The 21801-nt window shown below is 45.6% G+C and overlaps 1 protein-coding gene across 2 annotated transcripts in view; it reads right to left on the reverse strand.

Moving 5' to 3' along the window:
• The window catches only part of STAC2 (SH3 and cysteine rich domain 2), a 296870-nt gene that overhangs the window by 82955 nt on the left and 192114 nt on the right, over window positions 1–21801 (reverse strand). Inside the window, exon 1 of one of the 2 annotated variants that reach the window (XM_078645642.1) lies at window positions 12357–12472. The exons of the other annotated variant lie outside the window; for it this stretch is intronic. Coding sequence (XP_078501768.1) covers window positions 12357–12371 — 15 coding nt within the window. The 5' untranslated portion in view covers window positions 12372–12472. Of the gene's footprint in view, window positions 1–12356; window positions 12473–21801 lie in introns of those variants that run through there. 2 annotated transcript variants of the gene reach the window in all.

Genomic DNA, 21801 nt, shown 5'->3' on the forward strand with positions numbered 1-21801 from the left:
ACAGAATAGATATAAAGAGTTGTGCAACTAATTGTACAAATAAGGAACTAAAACACGCTCAATAGCAGTTATGAGAAGCCGAAAATGACTTCACATCTAGGCTTTGTGTATTTTTTCGAAATACAATACTTAGGAATGATTGGCAAATCTGAAAGCAAAGGATGATGAGTGGAAAGCACATTTGCTTCAGATGTCACTGATCTAGGAAGGGCTCCAGTTATGGAGAACTTAACTAAGCTCAGCGTCCAGGAGCCGCAAAGAGGTGGCAGTGGCCTCCCTGGTCCATGGGCGGGTACATTAAGGTACTCTGCTGGTGGGAGTCTGAGAATCATGGTTCTTCTCCAGTGGACTAACAGGCTGCTGAGCAGGAAGGCCGGAAAGGACTGAAAATGTGCTTGGTGCACAGCCTGAACCACCCTAAAAAGACCTATGGCCATAAACAGCAATTATGAAGTAAGGTAAAGCAGATTTGTACATAATGCACCAACTTTAAACTGGGCCTATGGAGGCTGTGGGAGCCGATGAAGTTGAAGCTACACATGGGTTATATGATGCTATTTCCATGCAGGAAGGACTGCTTTCAGGGCAGTGACATGTGAAGAACCAACAAGAATGGCATGTATAGTGTTATTGTTGGACACATGTGTCATGCCTACGCAAGCTTATGTCCACCAATGGCAAGGTAAGCCCACAATCTGTCGGGCAAATCCTATGTCCAGTAGAGGAAAGGAAATCCCACCACATCTCTGGCAAGCCCTATGACCACAAGTGCCAAGGAAAGTCTACCCTCTCTCTGGCAAGCACTATTTCCACCTATGGCAAGGTATGTACCATCGGTCGGGCAACTCCTATGTCCACTAGTAGGAAGGAAAGTCCACCACATCTCTGGCAAGTCCTATGACCACAAGTGCCTGGGTAAGTCTACCATCTTTCTAGCAAGCACTATTTCCACCTATGGCAAGGTAGGCCCTCAATCTGTCTGGAAAATCCTATGTCCACTAGAGGAAAGGAAAGTCCACCACATCTCTGGCAAGCCCAATGACCACAATTGCCAGGGTAAGTCCACTATCACATCCCATGTCCACCAATGGTAAGGTAAGTCCATAAAAAAAGAAATAAAAAAGAGTCATTTGGAAATATCCAAGAAATACACAAAATAGAATAGGAACCATTTGAAAATAACCATAATACACAAATACCCAAGAAAGACACAATAAACGGCTCAATTATGAACAAACAACATTAGGGACAAATATGGAAATTGTAACCAAACTAGCATAGACAGAAGAATGGTCCAACCCAAGCTGAGAATGAATCAGCTGTTGCAGGGATTCTGTTTGTAAACAGAACTATGCCTGGGACCAGAATGTCAGAATGTAGGGACGGTGTCTCCATACCACACCAGTAACTATAAACTCCAATCCTGACTAGTTCATAGAGCTTTACCTGCCCTCCTAACCTTCCCAGAGTGACAGGTAAGTTAACACATTAGAACACAACACTCTAGTCCCCTCAGGGAACCGTGGAAATAGATTGTCAACCTTTTGTTTTCTCAATCATGAATTTCCATAACAAACAAAAAAGACATGAGAACAGTTTACAATATTTATTGAAACGTATCGTACTCTATTATGAAACATCTGCGCTGCAACTGGAATAATGCACCTCAACAGCGTGAGGAGCATTACAAGAAAACTATAAACAATAAAGAAGTTCTACCATGGTGAATTAGTTATCTGCTTCAGCCCACCCCCACTATGAAAACACAGTGTTATATTATAGATCTCTAGGATGAGTGGGGGACCCCATATCTGTCATGCATAATTAAATGCTCTATATGTCAGCCGGCGCAGCCCTCTCGTCTCTGGACTGCTATAATGTCTTCTCTCCGTTTTCAAAATGGCCCGTCTCTGTGTATATGTTACGAGGTGTCTTTTTGAAAACAGCAGATGTGAATGTATGGTATGTCTAAGTGTTTAGCTACTTTTCTAACCTGATCACAGCAAAGACGGGGAACAGTGTTGTTTGACTTTGGACAATATGTTCAGACAGCCTGAAGCAATCACAAAAACATGTGGACTGCTTTTCTGAAATAATGTTGTGGCACAAAAATAAACATGCCAAGCGTAACGTTTGCAAAGCAGGAACAAAATGGATGAACTTCAAAACAACGCATCCGATAGAACACTATGCAGAGATCAAACACTACACAGATATTCCACTTAGGCCTCAATTATAAGTTGGGCGGAGAGGTATCCCAGTTGGGATACAGCTCTGTCCACTTATAATATAACTTCCCTAGTTTTCCCATGTGCAGATACCCCACGTGCAAGAACACTGGGCCAATTTGATCAGGTGTTAACATTTGAGGAAGCCCGAGCTAAAAAGGCATCTTGGCCCCAGTCCCTTGCCCCCAAAGCCATGACCCTCTCCTATGGACCAGGGAAGCATAGATGGCCCCCTGCTTGACACAGCCTTCCCTGTCTTCTGATACCCTTGGACATGCCTCTCCTGTGACAGGGGTGGGACAGTGCATTTGGGGGTACACAGAATGCTCCTCCCTGCTTGACTTATCCCCCCTTGGTCTCTGACTCTCTCCTTGCTTCTGCCCCCTACCCCTTGCTCTGCACAAGCCCTATCACCCTACGCTCACCACCAGCTCAGAGCAGGTGGAAAGTGGGGACATTGCATATGGATTTGGACCCGGGAATTCTGCATCGATGTTATTCCCCATTATAGGGATAAAAAAAAATCAGAATAGACATATTTATGTGCAAGGATACTAGCTGGAAACATTATTTTTGGTCATGTGGCATTGCTGTGTAAAGTTCTGACTAGCTAATAATCAGGACTTTGGATGGTTATCATTGTGGCTACAAAAGCATCCACCCACAAAAATCACCCACAGCGATATACAATGGAAGAAGCATCGGCACAACTCACAACACCCACAGAACACCGTCCGGACAAGCCAGCAGATGGACATTAGGACTTTATAGCAAAAGCCAAAGCCCATAGTTAATATACACAAGTAGAAAGGGAGGCACTGTGTAGCCAAACATCCAGTTTTATCAAATAACCATTTTGTTAGACCTCCGGCTCCACCCAACAAACGTATACGAGACAGAGAAACACGTTTTAAAGTTTGGGCAAAGAGGGCATTTAATCTGGGCCCCCACCTTCCACCCCCTGAAAAAAGGGAATATTCCCTCTTGCTTTCTTATCTGCATTTCAACCTTTAACGAATAATACAATATTGTTTGGTAACATAGAGCTTGAATTGGCGGAAAATGGCAACTAAAATCCAAACTTATTACAAACAAGAGCCTCATAATATTTCTTGCCCAAGGCCCCCAATACCCTTAGGATGCCACTGTGTGATATATTTATCAGACTGCAAAATACTAATCAAAACACTGCAAGTACAGCTTAAAATCGAGACAATGAGATATCATAAACACAATGGAGCTGCTAAGTCATACAAATGTTCGAATGCACACCAAATACATTTGGTGTAATTTTAAGTATGGTTATGAAATTTGCAATTTCCTTGAAATGTCATGTTATGCAATTCTGTTTTCTTCTTTTCCCGAGGAAGACTGGTTTGCGCAGAGAATGAGAACAATTCACAATGGCATTTATGAGTATGTGAGGTAGTAATCTTTCAGTATTATTTTAAGTGCACATACATGCCTTTGTAGCGCTGCTTCTCATACTGATGGAAGCCTTTGTTGCAGTACTCACTCATTAATGCCTTTTTAGTAGTATTTCTCATACTCATAAAAGCCTTATTAGCACTACTTCATGTACTCCTAAATACTTCTGTAACACTACTTAACACACTCATAAATGCCATTATAGCACTACTTTACATACTCATAAATACCAATACCATTATAGTACTACTTCACATACTCATAAATGTCTTTTTAGTAGTATTTCTCATACTCATAAAAGCCTTAGTAGCACTACTTCATGTACTCCTAAATACTTCTGTAATACTACTTAACACACTCACAAATGCCATTATAGCACTACTTTACATACTAATAAATACCAATACCATTATAGTACTACTTCACATACTCATAAATGCCTTTTTAGTAGTATTTCTCATACTCAAAAAAGCCTTAGTAGCACTACTTCATGTACTCATAAAATACTTCTGTAATACTACTTAACACACTCCTAAAAGCCTTAGTAGCACTACTTCATGTACTCATAAAATACTTCTGTAATACTACTTAACACACTCCTAAAAGCCTTAGTAGCATTACTTCATGTACTCATAAATACTTCTGTAATACCACTTAACACACTCATAAATGCCATTATAGCACTACTTTACATACTAATAAATACCAATACCATTATAGTACTACTTCACATACTCATAATGCCTTTTTAGTAGTATTTCTCATACTCAAAAAAGCCTTAGTAGCACTACTTCATGTACTCATAAAATATTTCTGTAATACTACTTAACACACTCCTAAAAGCCTTAGTAGCACTACTTCATGTACTCATAAATACTTCTGTGATACCACTTAACACACTCATAAATGCCATTATAGCACTACTTCATGTACTCATAAATACTTCTGTAATATCACTTAACACACTCATAAATGCCATTATAGCACTACTTTACATACTCATAAATACCAATACCATTATAGTACTACTTCACATACTCATAAATGTCTTTTTAGTAGTATTTCTCATACTCATAAAAGCCTTAGTAGCACTACTTCATGTACTCCTAAATACTTCTGTAATACTACTTAACACACTCACAAATGCCATTATAGCACTACTTTACATACTAATAAATACCAATACCATTATAGTACTACTTCACATACTCATAAATGCCTTTTTAGTAGTATTTCTCATACTCAAAAAAGCCTTAGTAGCACTACTTCATGTACTCATAAAATACTTCTGTAATACTACTTAACACACTCCTAAAAGCCTTAGTAGCACTACTTCATGTACTCATAAAATACTTCTGTAATACTACTTAACACACTCCTAAAAGCCTTAGTAGCATTACTTCATGTACTCATAAATACTTCTGTAATACCACTTAACACACTCATAAATGCCATAATAGCACTACTTTACATACTAATAAATACCAATACCATTATAGTACTACTTCACATACTCATAATGCCTTTTTAGTAGTATTTCTCATACTCAAAAAAGCCTTAGTAGCACTACTTCATGTACTCATAAATACTTCTGTAATACTACTTAACACACTCCTAAAAGCCTTAGTAGCACTACTTCATGTACTCATAAATACTTCTGTGATACCACTTAACACACTCATAAATGCCATTATAGCACTACTTCATGTACTCATAAATACTTCTGTAATATCACTTAACACACTCATAAATGCCATTATAGCACTACTTTACATACTCATAAATACCAATACCATTATAGTACTACTTCACATACTCATAAATGTCTTTTTAGTAGTATTTCTCATACTCATAAAAGCCTTAGTAGCACTACTTCATGTACTCCTAAATACTTCTGTAATACTACTTAACACACTCACAAATGCCATTATAGCACTACTTTACATACTAATAAATACCAATACCATTATAGTACTACTTCACATACTCATAAATGCCTTTTTAGTAGTATTTCTCATACTCAAAAAAGCCTTAGTAGCACTACTTCATGTACTCATAAAATACTTCTGTAATACTACTTAACACACTCCTAAAAGCCTTAGTAGCACTACTTCATGTACTCATAAATACTTCTGTGATACCACTTAACACACTCATAAATGCCATTATAGCACTACTTCATGTACTCATAAATACTTCTGTAATATCACTTAACACACTCATAAATGCCATTATAGCACTACTTTACATACTAATAAATACCAATACCATTATAGTACTACTTCACATACTCATAAATGCCTTTTTAGTAGTATTTCTCATACTCAAAAAAGCCTTAGTAGCACTACTTCATGTACTCATAAATACTTCTGTAATACTACTTAACACACTCCTAAAAGCCTTAGTAGCACTACTTCATGTACTCATAAATACTTCTGTAATACTACTTAACACACACATAAATGCCATTATAGCACTACTTTACATACTCATAAATACCAATACCATTATAGTACTACTTCACCCACTCATAAATGCCTTTGTAGTACTACTTCACCCACTCATAAATGCCTTTGTAGCACTTCATCCACTCAATCAATCAATCAATCATAACCATTTGTATAGCGCGCTACTCACCCGGAAGGGTCTCAAGGCGCTTTGGGGAGGGGTTCGCTACTGCTCGAACAGCCAGGTCTTGAGTTGTTTCCTGAAGGCGAGATGGTCCTGTGTCAGCCGGAGGTGGATGGGGAGGGAGTTCCAAGTCTTGGCTGCCAGGTAGGAGAAGGATCTTCCTCCGGCGGTGGCTCTTCGGATGCGTGGTACGGCGGCGAGGGCGAGGCTTGTGGAACGTAGCTGGGGGGTGGGCGTGTAGAAGGTCAGTCGGTCGTTGAGGTACTTGGGGCCCAGGTCGTGGAGAGACTTGTGTGCGTGGGTAAGGAGCCTGAACGTGATCCTTTTGCTAACGGGGAGCCAGTGCAGGTCTCTCAGGTGGCCGGAGATGTGGCTGCGTCGGGGGATGTCCAGGATGAGTCGGGCGGAGGCGTTCTGTATGCGCTGGAGTCTTTTCTGTAGTTTGGCTGTGGTTCCCGCGTAGAGGGTGTTCCCGTAGTCCAGTCGGCTGGTGACGAGTGCCTGGGTGACCGTCTTCCTGGTTTCCACTCATAGATGTCTTTCTAGTTTTCCTTCACACACTCATAAATGCCTTACAGCACTACTTCACCTACTTATAGATGCATTTCTAGTACTACTTCACAAACTCATAAAAGCAGTGGGCGAAGTGGGCGGGATCTGAGGGGCACATTGTGCCCATACTTTTCTAATTTAAGAAAAGCAGTTCCTCTACTTTTCGTGAAAATAGAATCATTCCAAACACTTGATTGAGAGAGCTGAAGTGCTTCAGCTGAAGTGTAAGGAAGGAAGTCTCCTATGCCTTGAAACTAAGGAAAGGGAGGCCAGCAAAGCAAGCCTTGCTGCCAGGGTGCCTGCTTGCCTGATAGAAATGTAAATGTGCACGACTGGTTTATCTGCAAATGTAAGGGGTGCCTGGAAGCCGGTATTGGCTATAAGTGGAGGAATCACTTGAAGCTTCCTGAAGACACAGATGTATTCTTTTTGAGTAGTTTTGCATGTGAGTTACCAGCTGAGCTGTGAAGTGTGTGCTTTTAATGGACAGTTATTTTAAAAAAAAACTGCAATATGTAAAGTCTGGGTAATACTAAAATATATATTTTTGAAGCACTTTCGCTTAAATTTTTTGTGCTTTTGTAGCAGCCTATCTTAAACTGTGTGTAATGCAAGTTTAAATTAATGACTTAGGAGATCTTAGTGCTTTCTGTCACAGACTAGAACCTCGTAGCAGTAAACATCCACAAGTCATTATTCTCCACTTCAACAACCAGGATTACATTCTGTGGCTCTCTGCTTACAGAACACAGACCTTTGCAGTGCATTAACTAATAGGTATTTCATAATGTTCGATAGTGCTTTTCCCACTGATTAACTTAGCTTGCATGTATTTTTCATCTAAGCTGTGCCTTACTTTATATGTAGTTACCAGAGGGTGGAAGGCCGCAAAAAGTTACAGAATATTTTGGTTTTTTAACAAACGACTTTGACCCCACGCACCCTCACCCTGCCCCTTTTTCTCACGGTATCACAGCTCCCATACTTTTTTTAACGCACCTCGACCACTGCATTTGTAGCACTATTTGAGGTGATCGTAGATTTCTTTCTAGTACTACTTCACATACTCATAAATGCCTTTGTAGCACTATTTCAGATACTTTTAGATGTCTTTCTAGTACTACTTCACACACTCATAAATACCTTTGTAGCAGCACTTCAGGCACTCGTAGATGTACTTCTAGCACTACTTCACATACTCATTATTGCCTTTGTAGCACCACTACAGGCACTCTTAGATATCTTTCTAGTACTACTTCACACACTCGTTGTAGTACTACTTAAGGTACTCGTAGATGTCTTCCTAGTACTACTTCCCACACTCATAAATGCATTTGTAGCACCACTTCAGGTATTCATAGATGTCTTTCTAGTTCTACTTCCCTCACTCTGGAATGCCTTTGTAACACTGCTTCAGGCACTCCTAAATGTCTTTATTGTACTACTTCCCACACTCAGGAATGCATTTGTAGCTCTGCTTCAGGCACTCGTAGGTGTTTTCTAGTATTACTTTCCACATTCATGATTGCCTTTGTAGCACTACTTCAGGCACTCATAGATGTCTTTCTGGTCCTACTTTACACGCTCATTATAGTACTACTTCAGGTACTTATAGATGTCTTTTCAGTATTACTGCCCACACTCATGAATGCCTTGTAGCACCACTTCAGGTACTCGAATACGTATTTCTAGTACGACTTCCCACACTCAGAAATGCCTTTGTAGCACTGCTTCAGGCACTCATAGATATATTTGTAGTGCCACTTCCTACACTAATGAATGCCTTTGTAGAACTGCTTTCATGTACTCATAGATGTCTTTCTATTACTACTTTACACACTCCTAAATATCTTTGTAGCACCACTTCATTTACTCATAGATGTCTTTCTAGTGCTGCTTCAGAAACTCATAAATGCCATTGTAGCACCACTTCAGGCACTTGTAGATGTCTTTCTATTACTACTTCACACACTCATTATAGTACTACTTCAGGTACTCATAGATTTCTTTCTACTATTACTTCCCACACTCATGAATGCCTTTGTAGCACCACTTCTGGTATTCCTAGATGTTTTTCTAGTATGACTTCCCACTCTCAGGAATTTCTTGGTAGCACTGCTTCAGGCACTCATAGATGTCGTTGCAGTGGCGGCTAGTAAGGAGGGGATGATGAGGGGGGGTGTTTGAAAATATAAAAAAACTTTGCTTACCCTTTCCGCCGGCCTCATCTCTCCTCTGCTTCTCTGCTCTTCCTGACGCCAGTCCTGCAGGGAGCACCCGGGCACACGGACTCCCCTGAGCGAATCACAACGCTGCAGTACAGCGTTGTGATTGGTCTAAGCGCTGTAGATCGGCGCTCAGATCGGTAAAGCGAGTCTGTGTATATTCCCTACCAGGCTGTCCATTACAGCCTGGTGGGGAAAATACAAAGTGCACATGACTGATTGGCCCACCAAAATGGCAAAGCAGTCATGCACACTAAGTGTGTATAGTCCGCTCCTCCTCACTGAGCCACCAGCCCCGCCCCCCGATCCAGCCCCTCAGCATCCAAAAATAAACTGATAGTAACATGTAGTTATTATCATGTTATTTTTCCCTCTTTCCCTGCTCTAAGAATAGTGGGGTAACGCTCCTCCGCCTTAGTGTAGGAACCACCACTGTATCTTTCTAGTACTACTTCCTACACTCAGGAATGCCTTTGTAGCATCGCTTCAGGCACGCGCAGATGTCGTTCTAGTATTACTTCCCACACTCTGGAATGCCTTTGTAGCACCACTGCGTGTACTCATAGATGTTGTTATAGTATTACTTTCCACACTCATAAGTGTCTTTGTAGCACCATTTCAGGCACTCGTAGATGTCTTTCTAGTGATATTTCTCACATTCAGGAATGCCTTTGTAGCACCACTTCAGGCACTCATAGGTGTCTTTCTAGCACGACCTAACACACCCATGAGTGTCTTTGTAGCACTACTTCACACACCCATGAGTGTCTTTGTAGCACTACTTCACACACCCATGAGTGTCTTTGTAGCTTTACTTCAGGCGCTCACAAATGTCTTTCTAGCACTACTTCCCTCACTCATGAACGCCTTGGTAGCACCACTTCAGGCACTCGTAGATGTCTTTCTAGTGATACTTCTCACATTCAGGAATGCCTTTGTAGCAGTGCTTCAGGCACTCGTAGATGTCTTTCTAGTGATACTTCACACACCCATGAGTGTCTTTGTAGCACTACTTTAGGCACTCACAGATGTCTTTCTAGCACTACTACACACACCCATGAGTGTCTTTGTAGCACTACATCAGGCGCTCGCAGATGTCTTCCTAGCACTACTTCCCTCACTCAAGAATGCCTTTGTAGCACCACTTCAGGCACTCGTAGATGTCTTTCTAGTGCCACTTCTCACACTAATAAATGCCTTTGTAGCACCACTTCAGGTACTCACAGATTACTTCTAGTACTACTTCACACACTCATGAATGTCTTTGTAGCACCACTTCAGGCACTCGTTGAAGTCCTTCTAGTACTACTTCACACATCCATTGTAGTACTACTTCAAGTACTCCTACATGTCTTTCTAGTATTACTTCCCACACTCATTAATGCCTTTGTAGCACCACTTCAGGCACTCGTAGATATCTTTCTAGTGCTACTTCTCACACTCAGGAATGCCTTTGTAGCAGCGCTTCAGGCACTAGTAAATGTCTTTCTAGTGCTACTTCTCACAATCATAAATGCCTCTGGGGCACCACTTCTGGCACTGGTAGATGGCTTTCTAGTACTACTTCACACACCCATTGTAGTACTACTTCAGGTACTCGTAGATGTCTTTCTAGTATTACTTCCCACACTCAGAAAACTTTTATAGCACCACTTCAGGCAGTCATCGATGTATTTCTAGTAATACTTCACACACTCATAAATGCCTTTGTATCACTACTTCATGTACTTATATTGCTTTGTGAATTGGCCGTCGTGTCTCAAAGAGACACATTTTGTTCTGGAACGCCAGTTTCTACCTTTCTTCTTTGCAAGGCATGCCCTGGTGTGAAGATATTAGCAAACCACATTTCTAGGGGTGTAGCTTGACCACTAAGATTGGTGGGGGGTGAGCTTCACATTTTCCAACAATCACGCAGGCATTTAATTTAAAAATACAATATACAACAAGCACGGCGCATGAGAGTGGTTTACGGGGCAGGGGAAAGGTAGATACATGCAGATTGGTAGGGGTACTAAGTGAGGGAATAAATGATATTTTGTAAACTAACCAACAATTTAAGACTTTCAAAACAGGGAGAGTTCATTTTAGTCTGGGTGCATGCCAAAATTCCTGGTGAAATTCGACAGTCAGATCACCATACCCGACTGAATGCACCTGTACCCAAAAATTTACCAGAAAATAGATTTATTGGGGGTGTAACACGCCAAACACCCCTTGAAGCTACGCCCCTGCACATTCCATGTCTTTTGTATAACATAACAGGCACTTGCAGTAGTAGACTACTTCTCGCTCACCACAGATGGGGCTCTGGCCAGTGGCCCCAGTAGGGCCCCCTCTACACGCACTTGGCAGTAGACAGCAAAGCCCTCCACCTCCCCCGTGCAGTCCAGCAGGCAGCAGTAGGTGCATCCACGCACACTCACGCACTACCAGCCCCCGCCCCCCGCACAGTCGAGCAAACACCAGGAGCCTTTTCTCGTCCACAGGCATTTCTTCGTATACACACGCAGTTAGCAGTGGGCAGCAAAGGCCACTTGGTCACACAGGCACATGCCAGTTTACAGCAGTAGGTCCTTCCACGCGCACTCACACGCGCACTTGGAAGTGGACAGCAAAGGCCTCGGACAACAACCCACCCCCACCCCCAGTCCAGCAGACCGAAGGATGCGCCTCCGCACACTCACGCACTTGACAGTAGCTGCAAAGTTGTCTAACTCCCAGCCCCCCCCCCCCCCCTACTCCCCTCCCCAACTTGGTCACAGAGGCACATGCCAGTTTACAGCAGTAGGTCCTTCCACGCGCACTCACACGCGCACTTGGAAGTGGACAGCAAAGGCCTCGGACAACAACCCACCCCCACCCCCAGTCCAGCAGACCGAAGGATGCGCCTCCGCACACTCACGCACTTGACAGTAGCTGCAAAGTTGTCTAACTCCCAGCCCCCCCCCCCCCCTACTCCCCTCCCCAACTTGGTCACAGAGGCACGTGCCAGTTTACAGCAGTAGGCCCTTCCACGCGCACTCACACGCGCACTTGGCAGTGGGCAGCAGTCCAGCAGACCGCACTTGACAGTGGCTAGAAAGTCGTCTAACTCTCAGCCCCCTCCCCCCCAACAAACCACTGGGGCCTCTTCACATCCCACGCACACTTGGCAGCGGGCAGCAGAGGCCACTTGGTCACACAGGCACATGCCAGCTTACAGCTGTAGGCCCCTCCACGCGCACTCACACGCGCACTTGGCAGTGGGCAGCAAAGGCCTCATGGCAGCTGGATGCCCCTTCTCACTCACCTCCGACGGGCACATGGCAGCCGGCAGCAGCGGGCCCCTCTTCCCTCACGCACACACGGCAGCGAGAGACCCTCAGTCCCTCCCCTCAGGTGCTGACAGCGCGGATCCCTCTTCCCTCACGCACACACGGCAGCGAGAGACCCTCAGTCCCTCCCCTCAGGTGCTGCCTCCGAGGATGCGGGCCCCTCTGCCAGGATGAGCCGCGTCTCTCGGGCTGACACCAATTAAGCGCTCGGGAGACAGATGCGCGGCGCGCAGCGGCCGGGATGAAAGGAGCCGGTCCTGTGTGTGGGGGCGGCGGCGGCTGCGGTGTCAGCTCGGGCTTTGTGCGCATCCTTTGTGCTTTGCCGCTCTGCGCCTCCTTTGATGCGGAGCAGCGGGCGAGGGTGGCAGGGACGGGGGCTCGGCGCGCAGGCGAGGCCAGCGGTGACGCAAGTCATTTGTAACGAGAAGTATGACACATCTGAAGGCAGGGCTGACGTCTCACTCACTCACTGCCCCGACAATGACAGGCTCCGACGTGCTCTTCCGATGCAGACATACTGCCCCCACTGCCATGAGGCGGACGGACGGACAGACGCACACAAAGGATGCTTGCTGCCCAGGTGCTGCACACAGTCTAAGTAAGACTTACGGCCCTCAGACTGACAGACACGGGGACACGCCGTCCTCGTGCTGACAGGTGCCCAAACAGGCCCTGACATACAGCCCAACCAGGCACTGACAGACACACGCACCAGGTGCATGCTACTGACCGAAATCCACAGTCACTCACCTCAGACTGGCAGACACGACGACTCGCTGTTCTCGTGCTGACATAAACAGATACTGCCCAGTTAGGCACTTACAGACACGCGGACCAGGTGGATGATACTGACATAGTATCAGAGCCTACCTCTGCCCTCAGACTGACAGACACGACGACTCGCCGCCCAGTGGCTGACAGAAACACATACTACCCAGCCAGAAAGCGACAGGCACGTCGGTATTGCATGACACTGACAGAAGAACAGAGCCACTGCCCTCAGACTGACAGACACTAGGACTCACTGACCTCGTGCGGACAGAAACACATACTGCCCAGCCAGGCACTGACAGACACGCAGGCGAGGTGCATGATACTGACAAACGCACAGAGGCACTGTCCTGATACTGAGAGACACACACACTCAGTGTACTGACAGACACATCTACATTATCTGTAGAGGCGCACACACTCACGCAATGTTTTGACACTCTCAGACTCACTGTGCCGATACACATCATTGCTACCTTGTTATTGAGACACACAAACTAACTGCCCTAATGCTGACAGACACAGCGTCTTGCTGCGGATACTGAAAAACACACAGCCTGGATGCATAAATACCGCCCATCACTTGATTTGTTGCCCTGATAGTGAGACACGCAGGGACTAAACTCCCTGATACAGGCACATTGATTCATTGCCCTGATTCTGAGACACAGAGACTCAGCTCCCTGATACAGGCACATTGACTCATTGCCCTGATAGTGAGACACACAGAGACTCAACTCCCTGATACAGGCACATTGACTCATTGCCCTGATTCTGAGACACAGAGACTCAACTCCCTGATACAGGCACATTGCCTCATTGCCCTGATTCTGAGACACAGAGACTCAACTCCCTGATACAGGCACATTGACTCATTGCCCTGATTCTGAGACACAGAGACTCAGCTCCCTGATACAGGCACATTGACTCATTGCCCTGATAGTGAGACACACAGAGACTCAACTCCCTGATACAGGCACATTGACTCATTGCCCTGATTCTGAGACACAGAGACTCAACTCCCTGATACAGGCACATTGCCTCATTGCCCTGATTCTGAGACACAGAGACTCAACTCCCTGATACAGGCACATTGACTCATTGCCCTGATTCTGAGACACAGAGACTCAGCTCCCTGATACAGGCACATTGACTCATTGCCCTGATAGTGAGACACCCAGAGACTAAACTCCCTGATACAGGCACATTGACTCATTGCCCTGATTCTGAGACACAGAGACTCAACTCCCTGATACAGGCACATTGACTCATTGCCCTGATTCTGAGACACAGAGACTCAGCTCCCTGATACAGGCACATTGACTCATTGCCCTGATTCTGAGACACAGAGACTCAACTCCCTCATACAGGCACATTGACTCATTGCCCTGATTCTGAGACACAGAGACTCAGCTCCCTGATACAGGCACATTGCCTCATTGCCCTGATTCTGAGACACAGAGACTCAACTCCCTGATACAGGCACATTGACTCATTGCCCTGATTCTGAGACACACACACAGACTGAACTCCCTGATACAGGCACATTGACTCATTGCCCTGATTCTGAGACACAGAGACTCAACTCCCTGATACAGGCACATTGACTCATTGCCCTGATTCTGAGACACAGAGACTCAGCTCCCTGATACAGGCACATTGCCTCATTGCCCTGATTCTGAGACACAGAGACTCAACTCCCTCATACAGGCACATTGACTCATTGCCCTGATTCTGAGACACAGAGACTCAACTCCCTGATACAGGCACATTGACTCATTGCCCTGATTCTGAGACACAGAGACTCAACTCCCTGATACAGGCACATTGACTCATTGCCCTGATAGTGAGACACACAGAGACTCAACTCCCTGATACAGGCACATTGACTCATTGCCCTGATTCTGAGACACAGAGACTCAACTCCCTGATACAGGCACATTGACTCATTGCCCCGATTCTGAGACTCAGAGACTCAACTCCCTGATACAGGCACATTGACTCATTGCCCTGATTCTGAGACACAGAGACTCAACTCCCTCATACAGGCACATTGACTCATTGCCCTGATTCTGAGACACAGAGACTCAACTCCCTGATACAGGCACATTGACTCATTGCCCTGATTCTGAGACACAGAGACTCAACTCCCTGATACAGGCACATTGACTCATTGCCCTGATTCTGAGACACAGAGACTCAGCTCCCTGATACAGGCACATTGCCTCATTGCCCTGATTCTGAGACACAGAGACTCAACTCCCTCATACAGGCACATTGACTCATTGCCCTGATTCTGAGACACAGAGACTCAACTCCCTGATACAGGCACATTGACTCATTGCCCTGATTCTGAGACACAGAGACTCAACTCCCTGATACAGGCACATTGACTCATTGCCCTGATAGTGAGACACACAGAGACTCAACTCCCTGATACAGGCACATTGACTCATTGCCCCGATTCTGAGACTCAGAGACTCAACTCCCTGATACAGGCACATTGACTCATTGCCCTGATTCTGAGACACAGAGACTCAGCTCCCTGATACAGGCACATTGCCTCATTGCCCTGATTCTGAGACACAGAGACTCAACTCCCTGATACAGGCACATGGACTCATTGCCCTGATTCTGAGACACAGAGACTCAACTCCCTGATACAGGCACATTGACTCATTGCTCTGATTCTGAGACACACACAGAGACTCAACTCCCTGATACAGGCACATTGACTCATTACCCTGATTCTGAGACACACACAGTGAGACTAAACTCCATGATACAGGCACATTGACTCATTGCCCTGATTCTGAGACACAGAGACTCAACTCCCTGATACAGGCACATTGACTCATTGCCCTGATTCTGAGACACAGAGACTCAACTCCCTGATACAGGCACATTGACTAATTGTCCTGATTCTGAGACACAGAGACTCAACTCCCTGATACAGGCACATTGACTCATTGCCCTGATTCTGAGACACACACAGAGACTCAACTCCCTGATACAGGCACATTGACTCATTGCCCTGATTCTGAGACACAGAGACTCAACTCCCTGATACAGGCACATTGACTCATTGCCCTGATTCTGAGACACACACAGTGAGACTAAACTCCATGATACAGGCACATTGACTCATTGCCCTGATTCTGAGACACAGAGACTCAACTCCCTGATACAGGCACATTGACTCATTACCCTGATTCTGAGACACACACAGTGAGACTAAACTCCATGATACAGGCACATTGACTCATTGCTCTGATTCTGAGACACAGAGACTCAACTCCCTGATACAGGCACATTGACTCATTGCCCTGATTCTGAGACACACACAGAGACTCAACTCCCTGATGTAGGCACATTGACTCATTGCCCTGATTCTGAGACACAGAGACTCAACTCCCTGATACAGGCACATTGACTCATTGCCCTGATTCTGAGATACAGAGACTCAACTCCCTGATACAGGCACATTGACTCATTGCCCTGATTCTGAGACACAGAGACTCAACTCCCTGATACAGGCACATTGACTCATTGCCCTGATTCTGAGACACAGAGACTCAACTCCCTGATACAGGCACATTGACTCATTGCCCTGATTCTGAGATACAGAGACTCAACTCCCTGATACAGGCACATTGACTCATTGCCCTGATTCTGAGATACAGAGACTCAACTCCCTGATACAGGCACATTGACTCATTGCCCTGATTCTGAGACACAGAGACTCAACTCCCTGATACAGGCACATTGACTCATTGCCCTGATAGTGAGACACACAGAGACTCAACTCCCTGATACAGGCACATTGACTCATTGCCCCGATTCTGAGACTCAGAGACTCAACTCCCTGATACAGGCACATTGACTCATTGCCCTGATTCTGAGACACAGAGACTCAGCTCCCTGATACAGGCACATTGCCTCATTGCCCTGATTCTGAGACACAGAGACTCAACTCCCTGATACAGGCACATGGACTCATTGCCCTGATTCTGAGACACAGAGACTCAACTCCCTGATACAGGCACATTGACTCATTGCTCTGATTCTGAGACACACACAGAGACTCAACTCCCTGATACAGGCACATTGACTCATTACCCTGATTCTGAGACACACACAGTGAGACTAAACTCCATGATACAGGCACATTGACTCATTGCCCTGATTCTGAGACACAGAGACTCAACTCCCTGATACAGGCACATTGACTCATTGCCCTGATTCTGAGACACAGAGACTCAACTCCCTGATACAGGCACATTGACTCATTGCCCTGATTCTGAGACACAGAGACTCAACTCCCTGATACAGGCACATTGACTCATTGCCCTGATTCTGAGACACACACAGAGACTCAACTCCCTGATACAGGCACATTGACTCATTGCCCTGATTCTGAGACACAGAGACTCAACTCCCTGATACAGGCACATTGACTCATTGCCCTGATTCTGAGACACACACAGTGAGACTAAACTCCATGATACAGGCACATTGACTCATTGCCCTGATTCTGAGACACAGAGACTCAACTCCCTGATACAGGCACATTGACTCATTACCCTGATTCTGAGACACACACAGTGAGACTAAACTCCATGATACAGGCACATTGACTCATTGCTCTGATTCTGAGACACAGAGACTCAACTCCCTGATACAGGCACATTGACTCATTGCCCTGATTCTGAGACACACACAGAGACTCAACTCCCTGATGTAGGCACATTGACTCATTGCCCTGATTCTGAGACACAGAGACTCAACTCCCTGATACAGGCACATTGACTCATTGCCCTGATTCTGAGATACAGAGACTCAACTCCCTGATACAGGCACATTGACTCATTGCCCTGATTCTGAGACACAGAGACTCAACTCCCTGATACAGGCACATTGACTCATTGCCCTGATTCTGAGACACAGAGACTCAACTCCCTGATACAGGCACATTGACTCATTGCCCTGATTCTGAGATACAGAGACTCAACTCCCTGATACAGGCACATTGACTCATTGCCCTGATTCTGAGATACAGAGACTCAACTCCCTGATACAGGCACATTGACTCATTGCCCTGATAGTGAGACACACAGAGACTCAACTCCCTGATACAGGCACATTGACTCATTGCCCCGATTCTGAGACTCAGAGACTCAACTCCCTGATACAGGCACATTGACTCATTGCCCCGATTCTGAGACTCAGAGACTCAACTCCCTGATACAGGCACATTGACTCATTGCCCTGATTCTGAGACACAGAGACTCAACTCCCTGATACAGGCACATTGACTCATTGCCCTGATTCTGAGACACAGAGACTCAGCTCCCTGATACAGGCACATTGCCTCATTGCCCTGATTCTGAGACACAGAGACTCAACTCCCTGATACAGGCACATTGACTCATTGCCCTGATTCTGAGACACAGAGACTCAACTCCCTGATACAGGCACATTGACTCATTGCTCTGATTCTGAGACACACACAGAGACTCAACTCCCTGATACAGGCACATTGACTCATTGCCCTGATTCTGAGACACAGAGACTCAATCCCTGATACAGGCACATTGACTCATTGCTCTGATTCTGAGACACACACAGAGACTCAACTCCCTGATACAGGCACATTGACTCATTGCCCTGATTCTGAGACACAGAGACTCAACTCCCTGATACAGGCACATTGACTCATTGCCCTGATTCTGAGACACAGAGACTCAACTCCCTGATACAGGCACATTGACTCATTGCCCTGATTCCGAGACACAGAGACTCAGCTCCCTGATACAGGCACATTGCCTCATTGCCCTGATTCTGAGACACAGAGACTCAACTCCCTGATACAGGCACATTGACTCATTGCCCTGATTCTGAGACACAGAGACTCAACTCCCTGATACAGGCACATTGACTCATTGCTCTGATTCTGAGACACACACAGAGACTCAACTCCCTGATACAGGCACATTGACTCATTGCCCTGATTCTGAGACACAGAGACTCAACTCCCTGATACAGGCACATTGACTCATTGCTCTGATTCTGAGACACACACAGAGACTCAACTCCCTGATTCAGGCACATTGACTCATTGCCCTGATTCTGAGACACAGAGACTCAACTCCCTGATACAGGCACATTGACTCATTGCCCTGATTCTGAGACACAGAGACTCAACTCCCTGATACAGGCACATTGACTCATTGCTCTGATTCTGACACACACACAGAGACTCAACTCCCTGATACAGGCACATTGACTCATTACCCTGATTGTGAGACACAGAGACTCAACTCCCTGATACAGGCACATTGACTCATTGCCCTGATTCTGAGATGCAGAGACTCAACTCCCTGATACAGGCACATTGACTCATTGCCCTGATTCTGAGACACAGAGACTCAACTCCCTGATACAGGCACATTGACTCATTGCCCTGATTCTGAGACACAGAGACTCAACTCCCTGATACAGGCACATTGACTCATTGCCCTGATTCTGAGACACAGAGACTCAACTCCCTGATACAGGCACATTTACTCATTGCCCTGATAGTGAGACACGCAGAAACTAAACTCCCTGATACAGGCACATTGACTCATTACCCTGATTCTGAGACACACACAGTGAGACTAAACTCCCTGATACAGGCACATTGACTCATTGCCCTGATTCTGAGATACAGAGACTCAACTCCCTGATACAGGCACATTGACTCATTACCCTGATTCTGAGACACACACAGTGAGACTAAACTCCATGATACAAGCACATTGACTCATTGCCCTGATTCTGAGACACAGAGACTCAGCTCCCTGATACAGGCACATTGACTCATTGCCCTGATAGTGAGACACACACAGAGACTCAACTCCCTGATACAGGCACATTGACTCATTGCCCTGATTCTGAGACACAGAGACTCAGCTCCCTGATACAGGCACATTGACTCATTGCCCTGATTCTGAGACACAGAGACTCAACTCCCTGATACAGGCACATTGACTCATTGCCCTGATTCTGAGACACAGAAACTCAGCTCCCTGATACAGGCACATTGACTCATTGCCCCGATTCTGAGACTCAGAGACTCAACTCCCTGATACAGGCACATTGACTCATTGCCCTGATTCTGAGACACAGAGACTCAACTCCCTGATACAGGCACATTGACTCATTGCCCCGATTCTGAGACTCAGAGACTCAACTCCCTGATACAGGCACATTGACTCATTGCCCTGATTCTGAGACACAGAGACTCAACTCCCTGATACAGGCACATTGACTCATTGCCCTGATTCTGAGACACAGAGACTCAACTCCCTGATACAGGTACATTGACTCATTGCTCTGATTCTGAGACACACACAGAGACTCAACTCCCTGATACAGGCACATTGACTCATTACCCTGATTCTGAGACACACACAGTGAGACTAAACTCCATGATACAGGCACATTGACTCATTGCCCTGATTCTGAGACACAAAGACTCAACTCCCTGATACAGGCACATTGACTCATTGCCCTGATTCTGAGACACAGAGACTCAACTCCCTGATACAGGCACATTGACCCATTGCCCTGATTCTGAGACACAGAGACTCAACTCCCTGATACAGGCACATTGACTCATTGCTCTGATTCTGAGACACACACAGAGACTCAACTCCCTGATACAGGCACATTGACTCATTACCCTGATTCTGAGACACAGAGACTCAACTCCCTGATACAGGCACATTGACTCATTGCCCTGATTCTGAGACACAGAGACTCAACTCCCTGATACAGGCACATTGACTCATTGCCCTGATTCTGAGATACAGAGACTCAACTCCCTGATACAGGCACATTGACTCATTGCCCTGATTCTGAGACACAGAGACTCAGCTCCCTGATACAGGCACATTGACTCATTGCCCTGATTCTGAGACACAGAGACTCAACTCCCTGATACAGGCACATTTACTCATTGCCCTGATTCTGAGACACAGAGACTCAACTCCCTGATACAGGCACATTGACTCATTGCCCTGATTCTGAGACACAGAGACTCAACTCCCTGATACAGGCACATTGACTCATTGCCCTGATAGTGAGACACGCAGAGACTAAACTCCCTGATACAGGCACATTGCCTCATTGCCCTGATTCTGAGACACAGAGACTCAGCTCCCTGATACAGGCACATTGCCTCATTGCCCTGATTCTGAGACACAGAGACTCAACTCCCTCATACAGGCACATTGACTCATTGCCCTGATTCTGAGACACAGAGACTCAACTCCCTGATACAGGCACATTGACTCATTGCCCTGATTCTGAGACACAGAGACTCAACTCCCTGATACAGGCACATTGACTCATTGCCCTGATTCTGAGACACAGAGACTCAACTCCCTGATACAGGCACATTGACTCATTGCCCTGATTCTGAGACACAGAGACTCAACTCCCTGATACAGGCACATTGACCCATTGCCCTGATTCTGAGACACAGAAACTCAACTCCCTGATACAGGCACATTGACTCATTGCTCTGATTCTGAGACACACACAGAGACTCAACTCCCTGATACAGGCACATTGACTCATTACCCTGATTCTGAGACACAGAGA

This window comes from Lissotriton helveticus, chromosome 5_1 (genome assembly GCF_964261635.1).
Source record: "Lissotriton helveticus chromosome 5_1, aLisHel1.1, whole genome shotgun sequence".
NCBI lineage: Eukaryota > Metazoa > Chordata > Amphibia > Caudata > Salamandridae > Lissotriton > Lissotriton helveticus.